Source organism: Corapipo altera, unplaced genomic scaffold (assembly GCF_003945725.1).
Source record: "Corapipo altera isolate COAL_440 unplaced genomic scaffold, ASM394572v1 54, whole genome shotgun sequence".
Lineage (NCBI taxonomy): Eukaryota > Metazoa > Chordata > Aves > Passeriformes > Pipridae > Corapipo > Corapipo altera.
The window spans coordinates 2,985,939-3,004,874 of record NW_020884902.1 but is presented as its reverse complement, the minus strand read 5'-3'; the positions used below and the strand labels follow the sequence as shown (position 1 = coordinate 3,004,874).

At 39.0% G+C, this 18,936-nt stretch overlaps 1 protein-coding gene across 3 annotated transcripts in view; it reads right to left on the bottom strand.

Annotated features, from left to right (window-relative positions):
* The window catches only part of GK5 (glycerol kinase 5), a 28,038-nt gene that overhangs the window by 5,142 nt on the left and 3,960 nt on the right, over nucleotides 1-18,936 (bottom strand). For all 3 annotated transcript variants that reach the window (XM_027650446.1, XM_027650447.1, XM_027650445.1), the window contains exons 3-14: nucleotides 17,796-17,889; nucleotides 14,709-14,784; nucleotides 14,175-14,268; nucleotides 13,061-13,192; nucleotides 11,638-11,713; nucleotides 10,953-11,014; nucleotides 10,791-10,864; nucleotides 10,391-10,451; nucleotides 9,153-9,279; nucleotides 5,796-5,900; nucleotides 3,307-3,392; nucleotides 410-513 (exon numbers count right to left, since the gene is read on the bottom strand). In XM_027650446.1, the coding sequence (XP_027506247.1) occupies nucleotides 410-513; nucleotides 3,307-3,392; nucleotides 5,796-5,900; nucleotides 9,153-9,279; nucleotides 10,391-10,451; nucleotides 10,791-10,864; nucleotides 10,953-11,014; nucleotides 11,638-11,713; nucleotides 13,061-13,192; nucleotides 14,175-14,268; nucleotides 14,709-14,784; nucleotides 17,796-17,889 (1,091 nt within the window). The remainder of the gene's footprint in view (nucleotides 1-409; nucleotides 514-3,306; nucleotides 3,393-5,795; nucleotides 5,901-9,152; nucleotides 9,280-10,390; nucleotides 10,452-10,790; nucleotides 10,865-10,952; nucleotides 11,015-11,637; nucleotides 11,714-13,060; nucleotides 13,193-14,174; nucleotides 14,269-14,708; nucleotides 14,785-17,795; nucleotides 17,890-18,936) is intronic.

Here is an 18,936-nt window from a genome sequence, read left to right as displayed (position 1 = left end):
TGATGGGTCTCTTCCAACTCAGCATATTCCATGATTCTATAATATAAAACTTTGAGCTTCAGGGGTACTTTAAACTTAGCTGGAGTGGGCTACAGCTTCTGACAAAACACTGTCACCAGAGTAAGGACAAACTTCAAAGAGAAAACATTTTTAGAACGTGCAAAAAATAATATAATTTAATAATCTATATGGTTACTTAATAAAAAAACCTGAACTAGCAAACATACACAAGCGTAATTGTAAAGTGTTAAGAAAAAAGGAAGCAGTTGAAACTCCTTTCCAGCATAACAGTAACAGATCACTACTATTAATATTTTACAAACTGCAGAAGTCCAGGTATCCATTTAATGCTGCTGATCTAAATAAAAGCAAATGTAAGAAATAAGCCAGGTAATTAAGCAAACAGTACCTGAAAGCTACAGATTCCAGTATAGCTCGTACAAGATGGTTTCTGGTAGTGGAAGGCTTCAGCCCCATGAAAGAGGCACATAAATATGTGCCATCCACAGAAACCTGCACAAAAGATGTCACCATGAGTTCAGTGAATTGTGTTTGTAGGCTTTTAAGAAAGGAGTCAAAGAGTAAGAAGAAAAAAATAACTTACAACAATTACAGGCAGCAGTGAGAGAAGAAAATTGAAAACAATACGTAAGAGGAATATAGTGTTATTTTAGCTACCTCAGTGAACAGTTTAAATAGCTTCTTTCAAGAGCAAAAGTATTAAGTGTCTTATTTCAAATCTGACATACTAAATAAGACTAAGCCATGTGATTTATCTTCAAAATATGTACAGGGTACACTTTAAGTGTCTAGGACAGGGCACACTGATACTGCTGTTCTCCAACAAGATTTCACACACCCCTTCCTGAACTATTGAAAGAAAGATGAATTGACTTTTAAAAGTAACACTGAAAGGGATGATAATACTTTTTATTAATGTATACTACAGCCTATTATCAGTTACACTGATAAACACAGTCCAAAGAAAAATTCTAAGCATTCTTGTTTTTACAGGAGAACTAGAGGACTAATGTATGAATCTCTGTTTCCGCCCCTCCACTCCTCTGATGAACTTTATCACAAAATATTAGTTGGCTGATGTGTACCTGTTTTGTGACAACATTCAATCTTATTTTCAGTGTAGACAGTAACTTTTAAACTGAAACAATCCTTTTCAGTTGTATTGTGCAAAGTATCAATTATGACAACACTTACCAGAAGTTTGAATTTCATGCTTATAAAACACATACACACATATTTATAGTTAAGAAAATGCTATCGTAGGCTAAAAAAACCCCAAAACACCAGTGTACAGATAGGCAGACCGAGCCAAAAAGAAAACTGGTATTTTGAGAAATTCCTAAATAGAAGAAACTTCTGCATCAAAGAATATATTCTTTTTGTTTCCACATAAAAGTACCCTTACCACTCTAAGAATGGAGCCACTTGTCCAGCTCAGTAGTACAATAAGGATTCATGGCTTCTAAGTTTACCGTTTTTCATGTACAAGATAATCTAAAAGGTGTAGACTCATATTCTACATAAGGGTATCTAGAAAGAATTGATTATTAAAAAAAAGAAGAAAAGAGCATGCACATCCATGCATACACCCCACTGAAGAGCCCTACAGTTCTGCTGTTACTATTAACCACAGAAATTGAAGCCTGGAAACCCATTTCTAGCAGAATGAGTAAAAGGAAAAAAATATTAATGCAAATATTCACCCCATTTTAAATATAATTTCTCAATGATGTTCCTCTCTGTGTACTGCACCACAGCAGTAGAATCCAGCAAGAAAGACACTTGTTCTTGTTGCCTAATTATGGATGAGTAGAGGAACATTTTACTTTGTGTAGGAAATGGTCACATAAGCTTTCTAAGAACCCTTCCTAAGGGCTGTCATTCTGAGGACTAAGAAATATTATAATAGAATCCATTTGTGTTAGCATCTAGCCATGTGGAGCTACACAGACACATTACAGGCCCAGAAGTGTTCAACTCTGTTATGTCCCTTTTCACACCATGTAATCCCCTCAGTTTCTAAGTGGACACACATTCTGTCACTGACTCTGCATGCTAAGCACAGTCCACTGCAATAAGCAGGGGGTTTAAAAAGCAAAGAAACCCACATTGGAGGGGACTATTAGTGGCTGCTAGATGTCACAGTTAAAGAGAAATCCACTCAGTTATCCAAATACAGCTTCTAAATTTGGACTGGGAATACCAGAATTAAGGAAAAAGACTGAACCAGGATTAAGTGGGAAGCTGGCTGGGGTTCTTTACGGAGACAGTGCCAAGAAAGCAAGGGAGAGAAAAACCCACAAAGCAAAATAAAAAGATACAAACAAAAAAGAAATTTTGCCAATATCTCTAGAACTTGAACACTAATAGAAATAAAGGTTCAGAAAATACTGAGACTAACATTTGTCTACCTCAGGATTCCTGTCTGTCAATACTGGAATTTAGCATAGCTCAACACTTGCTTATTCCTAGCACAGTTACTCCCAGTAAATACAAAATGGAGGCCCCTTAGCACAATCAAGTTCTATATCCCTAGAGACTGGGGTGGCTGTTTGAGAGCAGGGAGCTGGGCTACCTGGAGAAGAAATGAAATTCCTCTTTGCTTTGTTCCATCAGCGTACAGGACTTACACAAAGGGAAGGTTAAAGATGTTAAGTTTCTTCAGAAAGAACCACTAGTCCTGAGAATGAGTATGATAGAGAAATGAAGATTTAAAAAAAACTCAAAAAACTTTTAGAAACATACAGAGATTCACCTTCAAACCAATCAATCACTGAGACTTCTAAGAGAGATGTCTATCCTACTCAGTCTGATCATTCCCAGAAGTGTCTAAACATTATCTTCATTTTTCATAACAGCAGGAATTGCAATCTTGCTCATTGTTTGTAAATATTCTGATGAATTGCAACTTACATCTTGAGAAAAGGCAGAATAAAATTAATTACTTTAGAACAGTGCTCAGAAGTATTGTCTCAGTGATGGCTCTGCAGGAGGTAGAAAAGCTACAGGATCAGTTTTTGTCTCTGCAGGCACTGCCTGTGTTCCTGGGGGCAAATAATTCAGTTTATCTGTCCTTCACTAATTTTCCTATTTGGTAGGGTTTTTCTCAAGGGGAGGATGGTGTTTAAGCATTCTGATATGACAGTGGTCTTCATACATCGTGATAAGCGACAGACAGTAAGAACCTGAGTAGTACAGAATAAATACTGTGATAGGATGTAAATTATTACATTTAAACATGTAAAAGTTGAAATTTTAATAGGGTTAGTAAATTAATAATTTTACCTGAAGACCTGGAATGAAACAAACGCCTTGAGAATCAGCAACACTCTGTGCCATTTCTGCTGTTTCATCTACATTGGTGAAAAGATCTGTAAGGATGCATAAGTTGTGTGCTTTTATTACATTTACTTCAATTTCTTCATTTTGTCTTGCTAAGAGACAGAAATCTAGAGTTTGACTACTGCCTTTTGTAATATTCTCAAACTACATGCTCTAAGGGAAATGATCACTTCTCCTTATTTCATATCCATCAGTCACATTAAAAAACCCAAACTATTCAGATGAAGGCTAAACTCAAAAGGATCCTCTCATACCTCTTGTGCTGTAGCCTTTTCAACTTCACATCCTGTAAGAGGTCATTATATTTCCAAATAGACAGAAATGGGAACTGAGATGGGTAACAGTGGCACCCTAAGAGTGCTAAAACCTTAAATTCACAACACGAGATGCCTTTCTCCCCAAAAAGATGTTCTTATTGTCAGCCCAACTACCAAGCAATTACAGAGAAAGTCCTTAATATCCATATTTTATCAGCACCCTTAGTATCTTTACAAGTGACTGACACATAAATAAGGTTATCACTTCTTATCACATCACCTCTTGGATAGACTTTTATTCTCTGTCCAGCCAGATATTTTCTTTCATAACTCTACTGACACTCCTCTTTAGCTTGTTCTTCACCCACATGCAATTCTTGTACCAACACCAATCTTCGTAATTTTAACTAATAATGTCCTTATGTGGCCACATAACATGTTTTTACAAAAGACTAGAGGTCTTCTGTACATGAAATCTATTGCTTTTTCTTGTCAAAAAAGTGAATTCTCCTATTAAAGATAAATTAGGTTAATCTAGTTAAACTTACCTTTGAAAAACCCCATCCTAGTAACTTATCAGGAGTTTCAATTTACCTTTGTAACCTTCACAAATTTGATTGAAAACTTTGGACTCTACTGTGCTCAGACTAATAAACCCAAATCCCATCTTTTCTTTCTTGTTGTCTTTGCTGTTACTGAATTATAAATATAGTACCCCTACACAAGGACAGAAAAAAAAAATTAAGATTGACTTCATGTTGAAATTCCACATACTACTACTTCTAAATTCTTAGAAGTGATATGATCACACTAAAAGAAATTAAACTAAGACTGCCTTGCTGCAGAAATTCCTAATTCCAAACCTTTACCACTATTATGTCTCATCATCCATGGTGAGCCTCACCACCCTTACTGAGGCTTACCTTGTGTTTTGGCCCCATTACTTCTTAAAGCAAAAGTTTTACCATTCTCTAAAGCTGATAAGAGTCTCTGAATTCTGCTTCTCTGCAACAATATTTTCAGAAAATGAAGATCTTACTTGTTACAGTGTTTAAAGCAGGAAGCTTTTTTTAATCTCCCTCTAAAACTTCCCCCTTTTTTTTTTCTGTGGTAGCAACTGTAGATCATGACCATTTTACTACTGACAAGCTAGAAATCCTTCATACTTATGCATATACTAATAAAATCCATTTTAAGTAAGGATAAGTTTGATATGGATAAGTATACATTTTAACTCTGGAATCTGAAGTAGCAAGCTTACATATATACCACTGACACATCTGAGTCTACAGAGCTGAACTGAGTCATTTCCTCAAAAGCCTCATGGCTGTTACTCTCCAGGCTTAGTCAAATGTTGGATGACGAAGACCTGAGGACCAACCTGAGTCACATTTAGCCCTCAAGGGCACATACCAGAGAACATAAATGCACCATATGCACCAAAAGCTGACAATTTCAAGAAGTGGGAAATTTTGTGGGGAGCTACACTTCAAGAAAACCTTTCCCAGACAATCTTTCCTCGCATCTTAGTAAAAATGTACTAAGTTTCTAAGTAAGCCAAATAAATTTCTAATTAAAACACTCAGAACAGTTGTCCTATAAACAACCAGTAGTCAGATACTACAGAGTTATTATTTTCTTAGTCTTTCATTAAACTGGAATGCAAAGCCTTTCATTACATAATAATACCAGCCAACATTACCTCTATGTGAAGCAACACTGACAGCACCATTACTTGAGAAGTTCTCCACGTTATTTTTATATAAATCAAGCCTGTTATTAACTCTGAGATGTGTAGCTTGAGACCTCTCAAAACCATTGCAGCAAGTGCTTGTGGAATCAGGAAGTTTGTCGTGCTCAAGAGAAAGCAAGGAGTTAAATGTTTCAGGAAGATAAAAGCCTCCATAGGTAGGAGAGTCTGAGGCAGAGACTGAAGAGGAGATGATTGTACAAACCAAACCCCAACTCCCTGCAGCAGACACATCCAGCACAGAACCTACTAAGACACTGCATTTTTGCTGCCCAAAGCATGTGGGCTGGTTTCTTCAGATATGAATTACTCAATTATTCAGTTATTCAACTATGAATAATAAAACCAAGTCCAGTAACATAACTATGAACCCATAAAAAAGTTTCTTAAGCAGTTATATATTTTACCCTCTGCAAAGAACTCACCTATATCCTGAGCCCATTTTATGGCAGCGCCGATGTCCGATATAGTGCCTTCAGTTAAGTAAACAACTTCTTTCCCAATCTTCCAACCAATCAGTGGATAAAGACCTTCATTATTTTCCACAAAAGAAAACCACTTAGTTAAATTAAACGTTTACAGAAAAACATATACAAGCATTAACCACAATAAGACCAAACAAAAAAACCCATTTATTCAATTCCTTTGCAGAATTGAAGCTAAAAAAAAAGTCAGCAATAGAGGTTAAGTATATTGTTTGAAAATTTAGTGATGGGATTACAAGAGACTTGAGCAACAGGTTGTTGGACCAAAGTTAACAACAACAACAAAAAAAATCACTATCAAATTACAAAACAGCCCCCTTTAAACTGAAGAGCTATCTGTACTTACTTTTATTTTTCATATGATAAAGAGATTTTGCATACCTAAAAATTTATCAATGTTTTCCTATTTAAGTCCATCCAATTTTCCCCAAGGGATTCTAAAAAGTCAGATTCTTTTCCCCCCAAAACAAAAAGCATCTTTCAAAGAGCTGACTGCTTGAAGGTACTATTACATTAGGAATAAATAAGAGCCAATAACAAGGAAAGACCTGACCATTTGTTCTCCCCTTTGCTCCCCGTCAGATATCTTGAAACCTTATCAATGAAAAGCAAGACTACTTAGAACAGACAGTGTGAACACAAAGACCTTCTCACTTGATATCTGTTTGAATAAGAACACAGCACAGAAGTCCTGCAGAGCACTGTTTTTAATGCTAAAGCAAAAAGACTTGGTGATGCAGATTGCACCAGAACACCAGTGTGGCTCTAGGGCCACGGCTGTGAAGAATTTGACAGGATGTGTTGTATGAACTTAAGTGACTATTCCAAGTCAGTCCAATCACACATTGCCACCTTGCATCCTTTGACACAGCAACTCCAGGTGGATGACAGCTGGAACCCCTTTGGATCTCTACATTGAGCATGGACATGATTACAAAGATATTATTGGTTGGACTTTTGCCGTTACTCATTTTCTATGAATATTTTATGTTGTTTTCCTCGGTTTTTTACTTTAATACACAACGTTTCAGAGATAGCACTTCATCAATATGCTGTTTGAGTTGTTCAACAGTGGCACGCTCCAACCACAGACCCCGCAGTGGAATGTATTTGTGCTTAATCAGATGTTGCTATTTTTTGGTCTGTGTTTGGCCCAGCCACTTGTGAAAGTCTGTTCTTTTCCAGCCAAGTTATGAGAAAACAAGCATCCTTCCCTACACAGGTGGACAGCAGATGTCCCCCAGCAAGGTAGCTGGACAAAGGGCTCTTCAGGTCACTCAGTAAGAACCTCAGCAATCAGTGGCCACTGCAACAACAACTTCACCTAATCAAGCTCGGCAACTGTTGGAGTGAAGGAATCAGCCAGACTTCATGGGACCCTGCTCAGGACTCAGAGATCATGGGTAATGCAACACAGGTAAACGAGTCCCAGTTTACTTTTACAAGGAGCAGAAATGCAGCAGAAGAATCTAGGGATTCTCTCTGCTTTCTCAAAGTGACTTTGCTGATAGATGCGTTCCTCACAGAATCATCGCTAGGTTTGCTTGCCTGTGTCCAAGAGAGTTGCATGGTAGCACTACTGCAGTTCCAGAAATTTGGTTAGTGTTGGAGGCACTCTGGTGCTTACAATATAAACCAAGACAAACTGATCAGCAGCATCTATTTAGATTACAGTTTGTATTTTTCTCTTGAAAGGGAAAAAGTGATATACATATCTCCAGACCATTGGTACAGGTGTGCCTTACAATCTTTCTTTTTCACCAAAGATAAAGCCACAATGAAAAAAGACCAAAAAATTAATTGAGCCAAAAGTCCTAAAGAAAGGCAGCTAATTAGAAACAGAGAAGGCCATCCATCAGGTGGCCTTCCTGAAGATGCTCTCACCAGAGTCTCCAGTAGTGTAAAATAATCCTGCCTCTAGGCAATGGATCCACATGACACTCAGCATGACCAGAGTTACTAAGAACCATCAGACTGCCAGAGGGACAGCTTTTACATCTGTACAGCATGACTCCATCACTGAATTGTGACAAGTGCTGTTCTTAAAGGAACTACTTTATTTCTGTTTTTTTTTAAACTGTCATATATAAGAGCTAAATGTAGACCAGAAACTAGAACAGTAGCTAATGAACAGCTTGCACAAAGATGCTGTAGGGATTCATCTTGCAGTCTTAAATACATATGTCAACTTTAAAGATTGAACACATTACATTTAATGCCCAGGGCACTGAGAAAGCCAGGACTTAATTTGTCCTACTAACTGGCCCCCTGACTGCCAAAGACATAGGGAAAATCATTTTAGCATAAGTAACAGCCTAAAGCAGTAGAAGGTTCACAGCACTGCCTTAGAAGATTTTAACTTCTATCAGATCACATCTAAGTATTTTCTTAAAACAAAACAGAATGGAAAAACCTTACAGCATGGTTTTTGCTATTAGATTTCCACAGACTACATATGTATGATTTCCTAATGACATGATTGATTAGCCTAAAATCATTTGCATTCATAGGGAATTCAATGTCTATGCTATTCAGTTCTGACACATCTCATTTATTTGCCAAGGCCCTTCAAGACTTGAGCTGGTAAAAGACTCCTTAGCACACTGCTGTCCTCCTTCCCAGCCCCACCCACCCCACTTCAAGTTGCAGACTTGCTATAATTAGTAACTCTTTAAAAATATGACAGACAGAGAGAGCTTGTGTGGGCAAATTTACTTCAGTATCATCTGTTGCTCTCTTGACAAACAGCCACCTCTGATGAATTAACAAGCTTGACAGACCACAAATGTTCAGAACAATGAGGTTTTAAACACTAGAAGCATGTTGACCATTTCTAGTGTTTTAAAGGAAAACTATAACTGTTAATCCTGCATTATCTCACTGCAGGTAATTTGATGCATAAGGGCTCAAGGGCAGGAACTTGATCTACTGCAACTTTTTGATGTGAAAAGCCAGAGGACCAATCCCTCTTTTCTTCATTCTTCTACTGCATAATACTGCTATCAAGAACAGGTGAAGAAAAAAAAAGAGGGAGGGATGCAGGTAGCAAACATAATTACTAGTGATCTTCTTAAGTTCTCTTCCTGAGAAGCATATTTCAGGATAACCAGGATGTGTATTTCTAAATAAAAATTTCCACAGTCCTGTGGACCAGCACTCCAAAGCTGGTTTCTTACAGCTAAAGACAGAAGGAAAAGCACAGCCCTATTTTATCCCTTCGTACACCCTCATCATTAACAGCTACCAAGGAAAAGCTGAGAGTGTGAAATACTCTAAAACCAAATTTCACTATCTTACTTCTGTGTGATGCAAAGAGACGCTCTCCAGTATTCACATTCCAGAAACCGCCTGTTCCCATTGTCAGTTTAACATCTCCTGGGTGGAAGCAGCATTCTCCAAACATTGCTGACTGCTGATCAGCTACCTGCCAGGGCAACAAAAACAATGGGACAAGTTAGCTGGCAACCACCAAACTGCAATGCTGCCAGGTTTTAAATTATCGTTGCAAATGGTTCAGAGTTCTGAATACAAGTAACCATTCAGAAAGGAACTGAGCATTCAGAGAGGATTCATACACAATTTCTTAAGTATTTGCAGGCCATTCCAACAGTCAGACTTATCACAAGCACCAAATTACACCAGGTTTGGACCCAACAGGAATGTCTGTAGCATTGCCTGCAACACTGAAAAATGTTATGGAAACAAAAGCAATATTTTATGTTTTAATGTTTGACAAGGATAAATGGGGCATTTGCAATCCCAGAGAGCACAACAGAATAGTTTGGCTTGAATTCTTCTTTCTCCAAATAGAAAGCTGAAGTTTTGAGGTCTTGCCTTCCTTTTTCCCTGATAACCCTCCTGTACCAAATTATTCCACGCTCAATTTTTCAACAACGATAATGCATTTACTTATGTTTTTGCCTTGGTGAAACAGGAAATTTACACATGAATTTAGTCCACAGTTCTTTAAAAATAGCAGGAGAAATTCAAATTATCTAGGTGACAGTTTCTTCACTTAGCTCAATTCAAGCAGATTTTGCTACAAGTCATCACTTTAGAAAAATAATGAGGTTTTCTTTTCCAAATTCTAACTACTGAGGCAAGAACATGTTATTTGCCACTTATTTTTAGTGGGAAAAAAAAACATATAAAAGGGACCACAAGTAGATCTATTAAAAAATACTCTTAATTTGTGCAGTCTTACTGAAGTCAAGCCAGAGTGGACTCTGTTGCACAACCCTGTATAGAACAACTGATTTTAAGCCAGAGACACACATATTACCAGAGCTTAGAGTCCTACATTCAGTGCTTAACCATTTGGTCCCTCACCTTAATGAACCTCAACCTCGAGAAATCCCTTCCCCTTCCTCTCTCTTCCTTTTCCCCTCAGGGTGTAAACTGAGTTTTTGGAGAAAAATTCACCAACCAATTGTACTGTAGTTAAGTCATAGCAAAAGAAGCAAGTACCAAATCAGTCAGATAAACAGTGTAGGTAGAAATATAAAGAATAAAGTAGGAAAATATTTTTCACTCACCAGTGCCATTATTGGAATAGGTACCCCAAATATTTCAGAGTCAGTTGATCCGAAGTTGAAGCTTAAAACAAATGTTATGGAGAATTATCACAATACTAAATTGAACTTCTTGTTAAAATGAAATCTAGGTACATAAGCCCTGAGTCTGCACCACATATGAAAGGTGATGCTACTGATTTATTTTAAAGAAAACGTTAATACTATCACTAAGTACTGTCAGAAACACTGACAGTAAAAATAAAGTTTTGGACTTCATATATTTCTACATAAAGTATAACTGCATATACAAATAACTTTCTGTACCTGCATATAACTTAGCCTGTGCAGATTATGTAGTATTTTTATAAAGGCAATTAATTTAACAGTTATCATATTCTTTTAATTATGTCTTCATAGTTACCTTGTGTCTTCCACTGGTGGATAAATAGACTTTGGAAGAGAAAGTAGATTACATAAAGTGGGGCTCCAACATTTCTGAAATGAAACAGAAAATGTAAAAATGTCAGCAATCCTCTCAGAAGCACAATAAATAGCAACAACCTTTTCCCAGAACAGCACGTACCGTAAAGGGTTCAAAAATGCCTGTAGAACTGGCACTGGAGTAATCTGTAGCATACACAGAACCTACCATGGAAAAAAAAATAGAACAAAGTAAGACTTGTAGATATTCAGATATTTAAGAGTTTTTTTTAAACATCTCATTGGCTCCCATCAAATATAAACTGAGTGTGTGTGAGCAAAATCACAATGATACCACGGGCACAGAGACTTCATCTGCCGCTCACTACAATGGCAATAATGACCTTATTTCCTCTCATGAACCTGGATAGAAGAGCCAACACACCCCACACCAACTGCATCATCCTCAATCATAACCCATCTGATTGCTCAGCATTAGGCCTCAAGACAGAAACTTGTAATTCTTCCACATTTGTAACAATTCTTTGGTTTTTTGCTTTCACAGGTACTTTTCTTCAATTAACACCAATTAGTTCTGTTAGTCCTCTTTAAATCCTATACTCTTAAAAGGTTGATTACATTGAATAATTATTTCCCTTCCAGGCAGGGCCCAAAGAATATTTAGGTTTTTTTTAACAGTCAATACATTAAAATATTTATCAATTATCAAAAAGCACAAATTGCAAAAAAAAATTTGAATTCTAGGATACATAAATGACAAGTCATGAACATTATCTCTTAGATTCCAGTGCATTTTATTAATATTTAAGAGAGACTGTAACATTCACCTTTAGTCAATCTATACAGTAGCCATGTGTCAATTGTCCCAAAGCAGCAGTTGTTTTTTTTGGCAGCTTCTTCAGCCTAGGAAAAATACACATACAAACAAAAAGTATTTAGAACTGGATACAATAAAGAGAAACATATTTCCTAATTCCTTTTACAATTTTCTTCATGGTTAATGAGAAAATATTTTTATTGTTTATGAATTCTGTAAGGAGTTCAAAATGTTATTTTCCTTAGGATCTTATTCCCCTTTAAAATGGGAAATTCGGGTTTCATCTAATTTCCATTAAATGATAATGTTTACAACTACGGAATTCATAAACAGACATACAAACTAATTCCCTCAAAACATGACTGAATACATGGCTCTTACCAAGAGCCATAATCTTCTGAGCTTCTTGGTTTGATAGTCACATATTTTAAGTATGAGTGCCTGAAAAAATGTGGGAGAACGTTCACCTCGCACAGAAAACTCAGCAGCTGCGTGACTTTCACTTTTATAATCCTCCAGATTCACACCTCACATTTTCAACAGGTCCAACAAAAACATGCCTGTAAAAATTATACTTGACCTTCTCAATAGTTAGCTTTGGGACAGTCAAAGCTCAAAAGACTGTGGGGTTTCTTTACACTGGATAGAAAATGGATGATAATTTTCTTTTAAAAATTACTTGAAAATTAGCATAGAACATACGATGACTAAAGTTATAAATACTGTAGGTAGAAACAGGGAAAATGGCACAGATTAGAGCAATGAATATAGCAACAAATAGCTCAGGGCTCATTAGGCCATTAGATTATTCCAGCACAACTTATTTTATGTGCATTTTCTAATTCACACTACAACAAAATGCAAACCAAGTAATATACAATATTATTTGTGAAACTGCAAAATGCTGGGATAATGCAGAGCAGAAAGATAAGAGTGCCTGTAGAAAATAAATACAACTGTCATGCAAAACTAGAGTGCAAACAGTCTTACAACAAAGTAAAATTACTAATTCTACTAATTGTATACTTATATCAAGTGAAATAAGGTGATCTGATTATGTTTCTTATGTCTGAAGAAAGCTTTTTTACTACTACATATTTCCAGAATCAGAGGAAAAAGCTGTATGAATACAAGTCACTATTTAGGAGGACAGGCTTTGAACATTAACACAGATGAAAGTCTTTCTGGTTCTTCTGAGGAGAAGAACAAGACAAACCTGAAGAAATTACAGCCAACAGTCACAGAATCATAGAAAGGTTTGGGTTGGAAGGGACATTAAAGATCATCTACTCGCAACCTCCCTGCCACGGGCAGGGACACCTTTCCCTAGACCAGGTTGCTCAAAGCCCCGTCCAACCTGGCCTTGAACACCTCCAAGTCACCTGCCATTATCATCACTTGAGAAAGTTGTTGTTGTTCCCTTTCCAGCTTACCTCAGGTATGTTTTTAAAAACCCATGACAACTTCATAGAAGTTTGTTGTGTTGAAAAAGTAAGAAAACTTGGTGCCAAATATCGATCGTTCCCAGTCAAGAAATGAAGCACTGTAAAAATAACGTGGATTACCTGTTTCAAAAGAAAACAGTTACTTAATGTTTAATCTTGCCCTTTAAAGGTTTCTGATCACTTATCTTTAAAGGATGACAACACAGGTGAAAGCTGCTGATACAAAACTAGATTTAGAAAGCTAAAACTCTGTTTTAGAGTATCCTTGTGTAGGATCAAGCAGGGATCTTAAATCAACAGATAGCCTTCCTGCAACACACACCACAGGAAAGAGCAGCTGCAATAAAGTCTGTTTGTCCAAGTTCTGCTGGAACACAGACACTTCTCTGCACTACCAACACTGGTCACCTACATGAGTACAATGCCTGATGTGGCTGACAGCTTTACACACTCTTATTCCAGTGAAAGTCCTACAGTTGACAGGCTCGATCATGACAATAGATTTAGCAAAATTTAATCATTAATCAAGTGTTCAAAAAGGAAATAAGTGGCAAACGCAAGCATTTAATTTCTTACGGTGAGTATGCTAGTTAGTTTCCACTTAGAGGAAAAGTAACTTCCGTTTTTCCAGTTGGAGCAAAGCTTTCTCTTCTAAAGGTATGAAGTACAAGCTATGAGCAGCATAAAATACACCTTCTACAGGTAAGCTGAGCAAAGAGTACATGAAAAAAAACCACCCAAGAAAAGAAAAAGCCCAAAACACTGCCAACCAAGAACTACCCACCAACATGCAAAAACTATGCTGTAGCAGTGTTAACATGCAACATTTTAATATAACAAGAGACTAAAAAGTAACAAAATTAATATTAGAACTACAGGTATCTTTTCCCATTATTAATTACCTGCAGGCTGTCAGTACTGCATTTTTTTTCTTGGCACTATCTTCCATGCTAATATTGCTCAGTTAAATGTTTTTAGGCTACAGCACATCACATTACCATGTGAACAGGACATTGCAGTATTCCATATACTGCCCTTATCTGTCATAAAAATGAAACAGCTCTAATATGTCCAAGCTGTATCTAGATTAGCACAGTTTTACCTTCAGCAGAAGGGACTTATTCCAGGAACGCACAAGTTCAGCACTTCTTATGTCTTGCCAACTTATGAAATTATGAAAAGGTTTCCCTGTCCTCCTGAAAAACAGCATTTGGACATTTCTCCTTTAAAACTACAAAACACAGACTACCCAAAACATTCAACATCATTCACCATTTCCAATCAGGACAGTTAACACTGGGTCAATTCCCAAAATAAGTGCATATCCTCCTGGTGCATTCAAGGAGTTACTAGATAGGCACACAGACATTTGGAGTGCTAGACTTCTCACCAAAAATAAAAAACAAGTATGTGTTCAGCTCTTCCAAAGTATTAAGAACAAAAAGGCCATACACTTACAGACTGTTCTGAACTGTGTGAGGTGTGGCTGTGCAAACACAAGGGAACATGAGTGATTGACATTTTTTACTTTCAGGTTGTGACTTAACACAGTTCAACATTTCTACAGCCTGCTCCCATCCAGTCCATGAATGTAAACAAACACAAAATCACTTGAAACAACACACAATATACATACTTGTGCCATGTAATGAAAGTTCCTCTCTGTGTGGAGATGCCAAGACCAGCAATTTGCCCCATGTGAAGCCCTGCAGCTAAAAACCAAAAACAAATGAAAAAAAAAGCATTTATTTGAAGAAACAAACAGAAATACAGCTTCTCCAATATAATTATAAAATCTATGGAATACTTAGGAAATTTATATTCTCTTTAGCTGTTAATCTCTACAGGTTGCCCAATTAAGTGGCTAGAGCAGTGACATGTCAGAGAACTCTGAGTCAGACAACTGATTCCAAAGCAGATAAATAAACCTGTGTATTTAGTAAAAGCAGTTGTGGCACACTGACTCTTTCTGCCTCCTGAAAGGCCTGTTGATACTCTACATGAATAATCCCAGAGATGGGCAGGCAGACTGCATAAACCTATATAATCAATTAAAATGTGCATTTCACATGGATGAATGCAGAAGAAAGCACAAAGAGAAGTACCTTTACAGACTTACAAAAAGAATTTTCATAAAGAAACAAAACTAGATCGATGCTGTAGGCAGTAAAGAGATTAATGTCAATATGGTCTGATTTTTTACATCACTTCAATAATGACGTGTCTCACTTTAAATATTTCTTAAGCAACCTTTCAAAATTCCTAAGAAAAAATTGGCTTAAACCATGTACCACTGAATGCAAAGTATACTTCAAAATCAGAGGTACAAAAATGTACATCTAGATACACACCAACTTTGCTGTTAAATTTTACCTTCAAATAACTCTTATAGAACATTTTTTCTAATATATATAACTGTAAATAATTAAATATGTCCACAGCTATTTTCATAGCAGCTCTAGTCAGCTTGCTAAGCACCTCCATGCATGCTCCCAGAAGCAAAATTACATGAAGGAAATATACATTAAGAAATTCCACTTAAATGACAGACTACCTATTCTGTCCTAAGTGCTGTTACTCTGAGGGGCTCTCAGTGCAGTTACTTGAACAAATCACAGGTTAAGTATGTCTTGCTCAAACAAGTTCTCATGTCAACTTTCCCATCCAAAGTTACATTTGTGTGAGTATATCCTGGGGACTCTACACCTGCCACCCTCTCAGTGACAATCACAGAAAGGATTTCACAGGGAAAGGGTACATCCTGTGCAGCCCAAAGCTACTTGTGCTTCTGCACCTTCCTTTGTCCTGGCCCTTGCATTCCTGCAGGCAGTGCTATCAAGCCCTCAATCAGCTGAAAGTTAAACCAGTGCTTTCGCAAGGCAATCTGCTCCACCTGCCTGCACAAGTGCTGCTGGTAGCAGGAGTGTATGGGAGGAGGACCTGGGAGTGGGTGGCTTGAGAACAGCAGCATTTCTTTTCCAGGCAAAGCCATAGCAGTACTACCACAGCTCACTATAAATTAGTGGCATGTGTTACTCCTCCCCATCTCCACAACCTGCATGCTCTCACCACTTTCCCTGTGTCAGCTATCATGCTCTCTAGATGCCTATATGAGCGGAGTGAAATTCCATCAAAGAGAAAAACAAACCAGAAGACAAACATGGATATTTTTCAGCTAAGATCTCTTTTGGATGGAGTACCAGAGTAAGCGGGGGGGGGGGGGGGGGGGGGGGGACTGTGCAGCCAAAAGTTTCCACCTGTAGGTAGGACTGGACTACATCAGCTCACCTGCCTGCACACAGAATCACACGTTTAGCTCCACAAGCCCTGCAAACCCAAGTGTAGCTGTGCCTTCTTCCTGCTTCCAGTCAGTCATTCCTGCCTCTGGCACCACACCCTCTCTTGCACCAGCACAAACACTGGTGAAGCTCTGCTGGCATAAACAACCGGACAGTGATTCGACTCAGGAAGCTGCTCTAGACTTGAAACAATCCTGTAAAGAGGAGGGTGGGACTGCTTCTTTTGACAGCAGTGTGAGGTCAGAAATGACTTAAAAATGACCTAAAAATGACTTGCCAACAGTGCACACAGCTTGGCCACAAGACAACCTTCCCCTTTTAAAACTAGCTGAAAAATCTTGCTTCCTGATTTGCCTCACAGAATGGGAGTGAAGGAAGACAGTAAGGTCTTTGGGGGTTGAGGTGGCATTGCTATTCTCGTGACATAACAGTTGTGGCTGCTGAGAAAACAAACCAAGAGCCCAAAATAATCAGTTTACACCTGGTGATGGTTATTTTCCCTGTTCCCTAGGCAGCCTTCCAAAAGAAGAGACAAGCAGTTTTGGCTTGAGCCAGAGAAACACTTGGAGACCAAACTGCAAGAGGGGCTGAATAGGAGGAACTTAAAGCAGTGGATGGAAGAGTGTGATGTACACACACAGGCCAGGGAAGCTGAGGCATGTGGGAAAGCTGGGGTGCAGCTGACAGGTTCACAGCACCAGCGTGGCAACAAAGGCGATCCATGTGGGATTGTAGAACACTGGAGCTGGATTAATGGGAAAGCTATGGGAGCTGCAGAGAGCAAGAGCAGAGTTAGAGCAGCATTCAGAAAAGGGGGGAAAAACCCACATCAGAAGTTTGGCAAAAAAGGGAGTTGAGTGCACTTAATGTGTGGAGTACTAGGAAATTTTAGGCTAAAGCACAAATAGAAAAGAAGAGTAATACAGAAATTGGATGGTAAGAACTGTTCGTAATTTGAATGGGAAAAGCAGGAACATCAGGTTGTAATGGAGGAAGCACAACCCTGTAGCATCCTGCATTCATGCTCTCATACAGCTGCAGTCACACACACAAAGTGGCAGCGGAATAACGGGGCACTGGAAGGGGAACAAGCCTACTCTCTGTTCATACACAGAGGCATCTGCAGGAACAGGGACACTGGGGAAGGATGCATACACAAAAAGCTGGAGCAACAAGGTGCTGTCACTGATGTGTAAATCTAGTGTTCACTGCTTCTACTTCAATCCTAATCTGGGCCAACTGAAAGGAAAAAGGTAATTCCAGTGCCTTATTTTACATAATTATTGAATAGACCTTAAAGCATGTTGTAGACCTGTGCTCAGTGATGAATTTTCAATATGAGTTAAAAATAATCTTATTATCTAACAGACTTTTTACTAATTTTGATAAATAAATAATTAATTTCTCAAGCTTTACGCCCTTACTTTGTACAGCCTCTTTTATTACACCAACAAATTGACTCCACAGCACTTCAGGATCTAATTCAACCCATCCAGGACGAGGATAAAGCGACTCCACCTGTTCAGGAAACACAAACAACATTTTTATGATCCCTAGTTCACAGAAGCCACTATTCTTGTGCAACTTGGTGCAAACAAATTTGCTTTTGCATTTTTTTTTCTTAATTTTCTGAATCTCTTGTACGAGAAGAAACAACAGTGTAACTTTTAGAACATAGTTGAATCTGGATTTGTGATCTCTAGAAGACTTCCTCTGTTCAGAGTGAATAAAGAAGCCCAAACCCCCAGGAACTTCAGAGGCTGTAAACTCCTTTCAGAGCTGCAGATTGGAAAGCAGATGCTCAGAGAGCCTTTTGGCTCCACTGCTGAACTCAGACGTGGATGCCTCTGAGCTCCTCACCAGCAGCACGGCTCAGCAGGGCAGGGATCACCCACTAGAGGGTCAGCTCCACCGAGAGCAGCCCCTTCCACCTCTGAAATCCATCAGACTTTTACACTTCTCCTAATTGTAAAAAAGTTAATTCTGGAGACTGTCTTGATCCCAAAATCACGATCAGTACAACCCAAAAGCAGCCCGAAATCCCTGTTCCCAAGTGAACACTTTTTCACGCGGCGCTGTTACACGATGGGACGCGTGTAAACACCAAGTCCTACGCAAGCCTCAGCTATGCCCTTCTAACAAAAGTCTTATTGTTCCCAGAGGAATTAGTCGAAAAGCGACTGAAGCGAAGGTAACAGGGAAGGGTGGGCGGGAGAAAACGGGGCGAGCGCTCCGGCGGTACCTGCGGGGCTCGGGTGCTGCGGGCTCCCTTCACCCCGGGGGCCCTGGGAAGGGGGAGCAGGGGCGGACCCGGGAGATGCCCGCGCACCGGGACAAGCCAAGGGACCCGCCGGCTCCCGGGGCCCCGCGGGTCGGAAACGCTCTGGGCAGAGCGGGCACGTCCGGCCCCGCCCGGCTCCCGAGGCAGGTGCCGCCCCAGGCTGCTCCCGCCGGGCCGAGCTGAGGGAGCGCCGCGGAGCCCGCCCGGACTCACCTTCCTGCAGCTGGAGCCCCTGACGGCGGCCGCGCGGTCATAGACGTGGCACTTCACCATCGTGCTGCCCA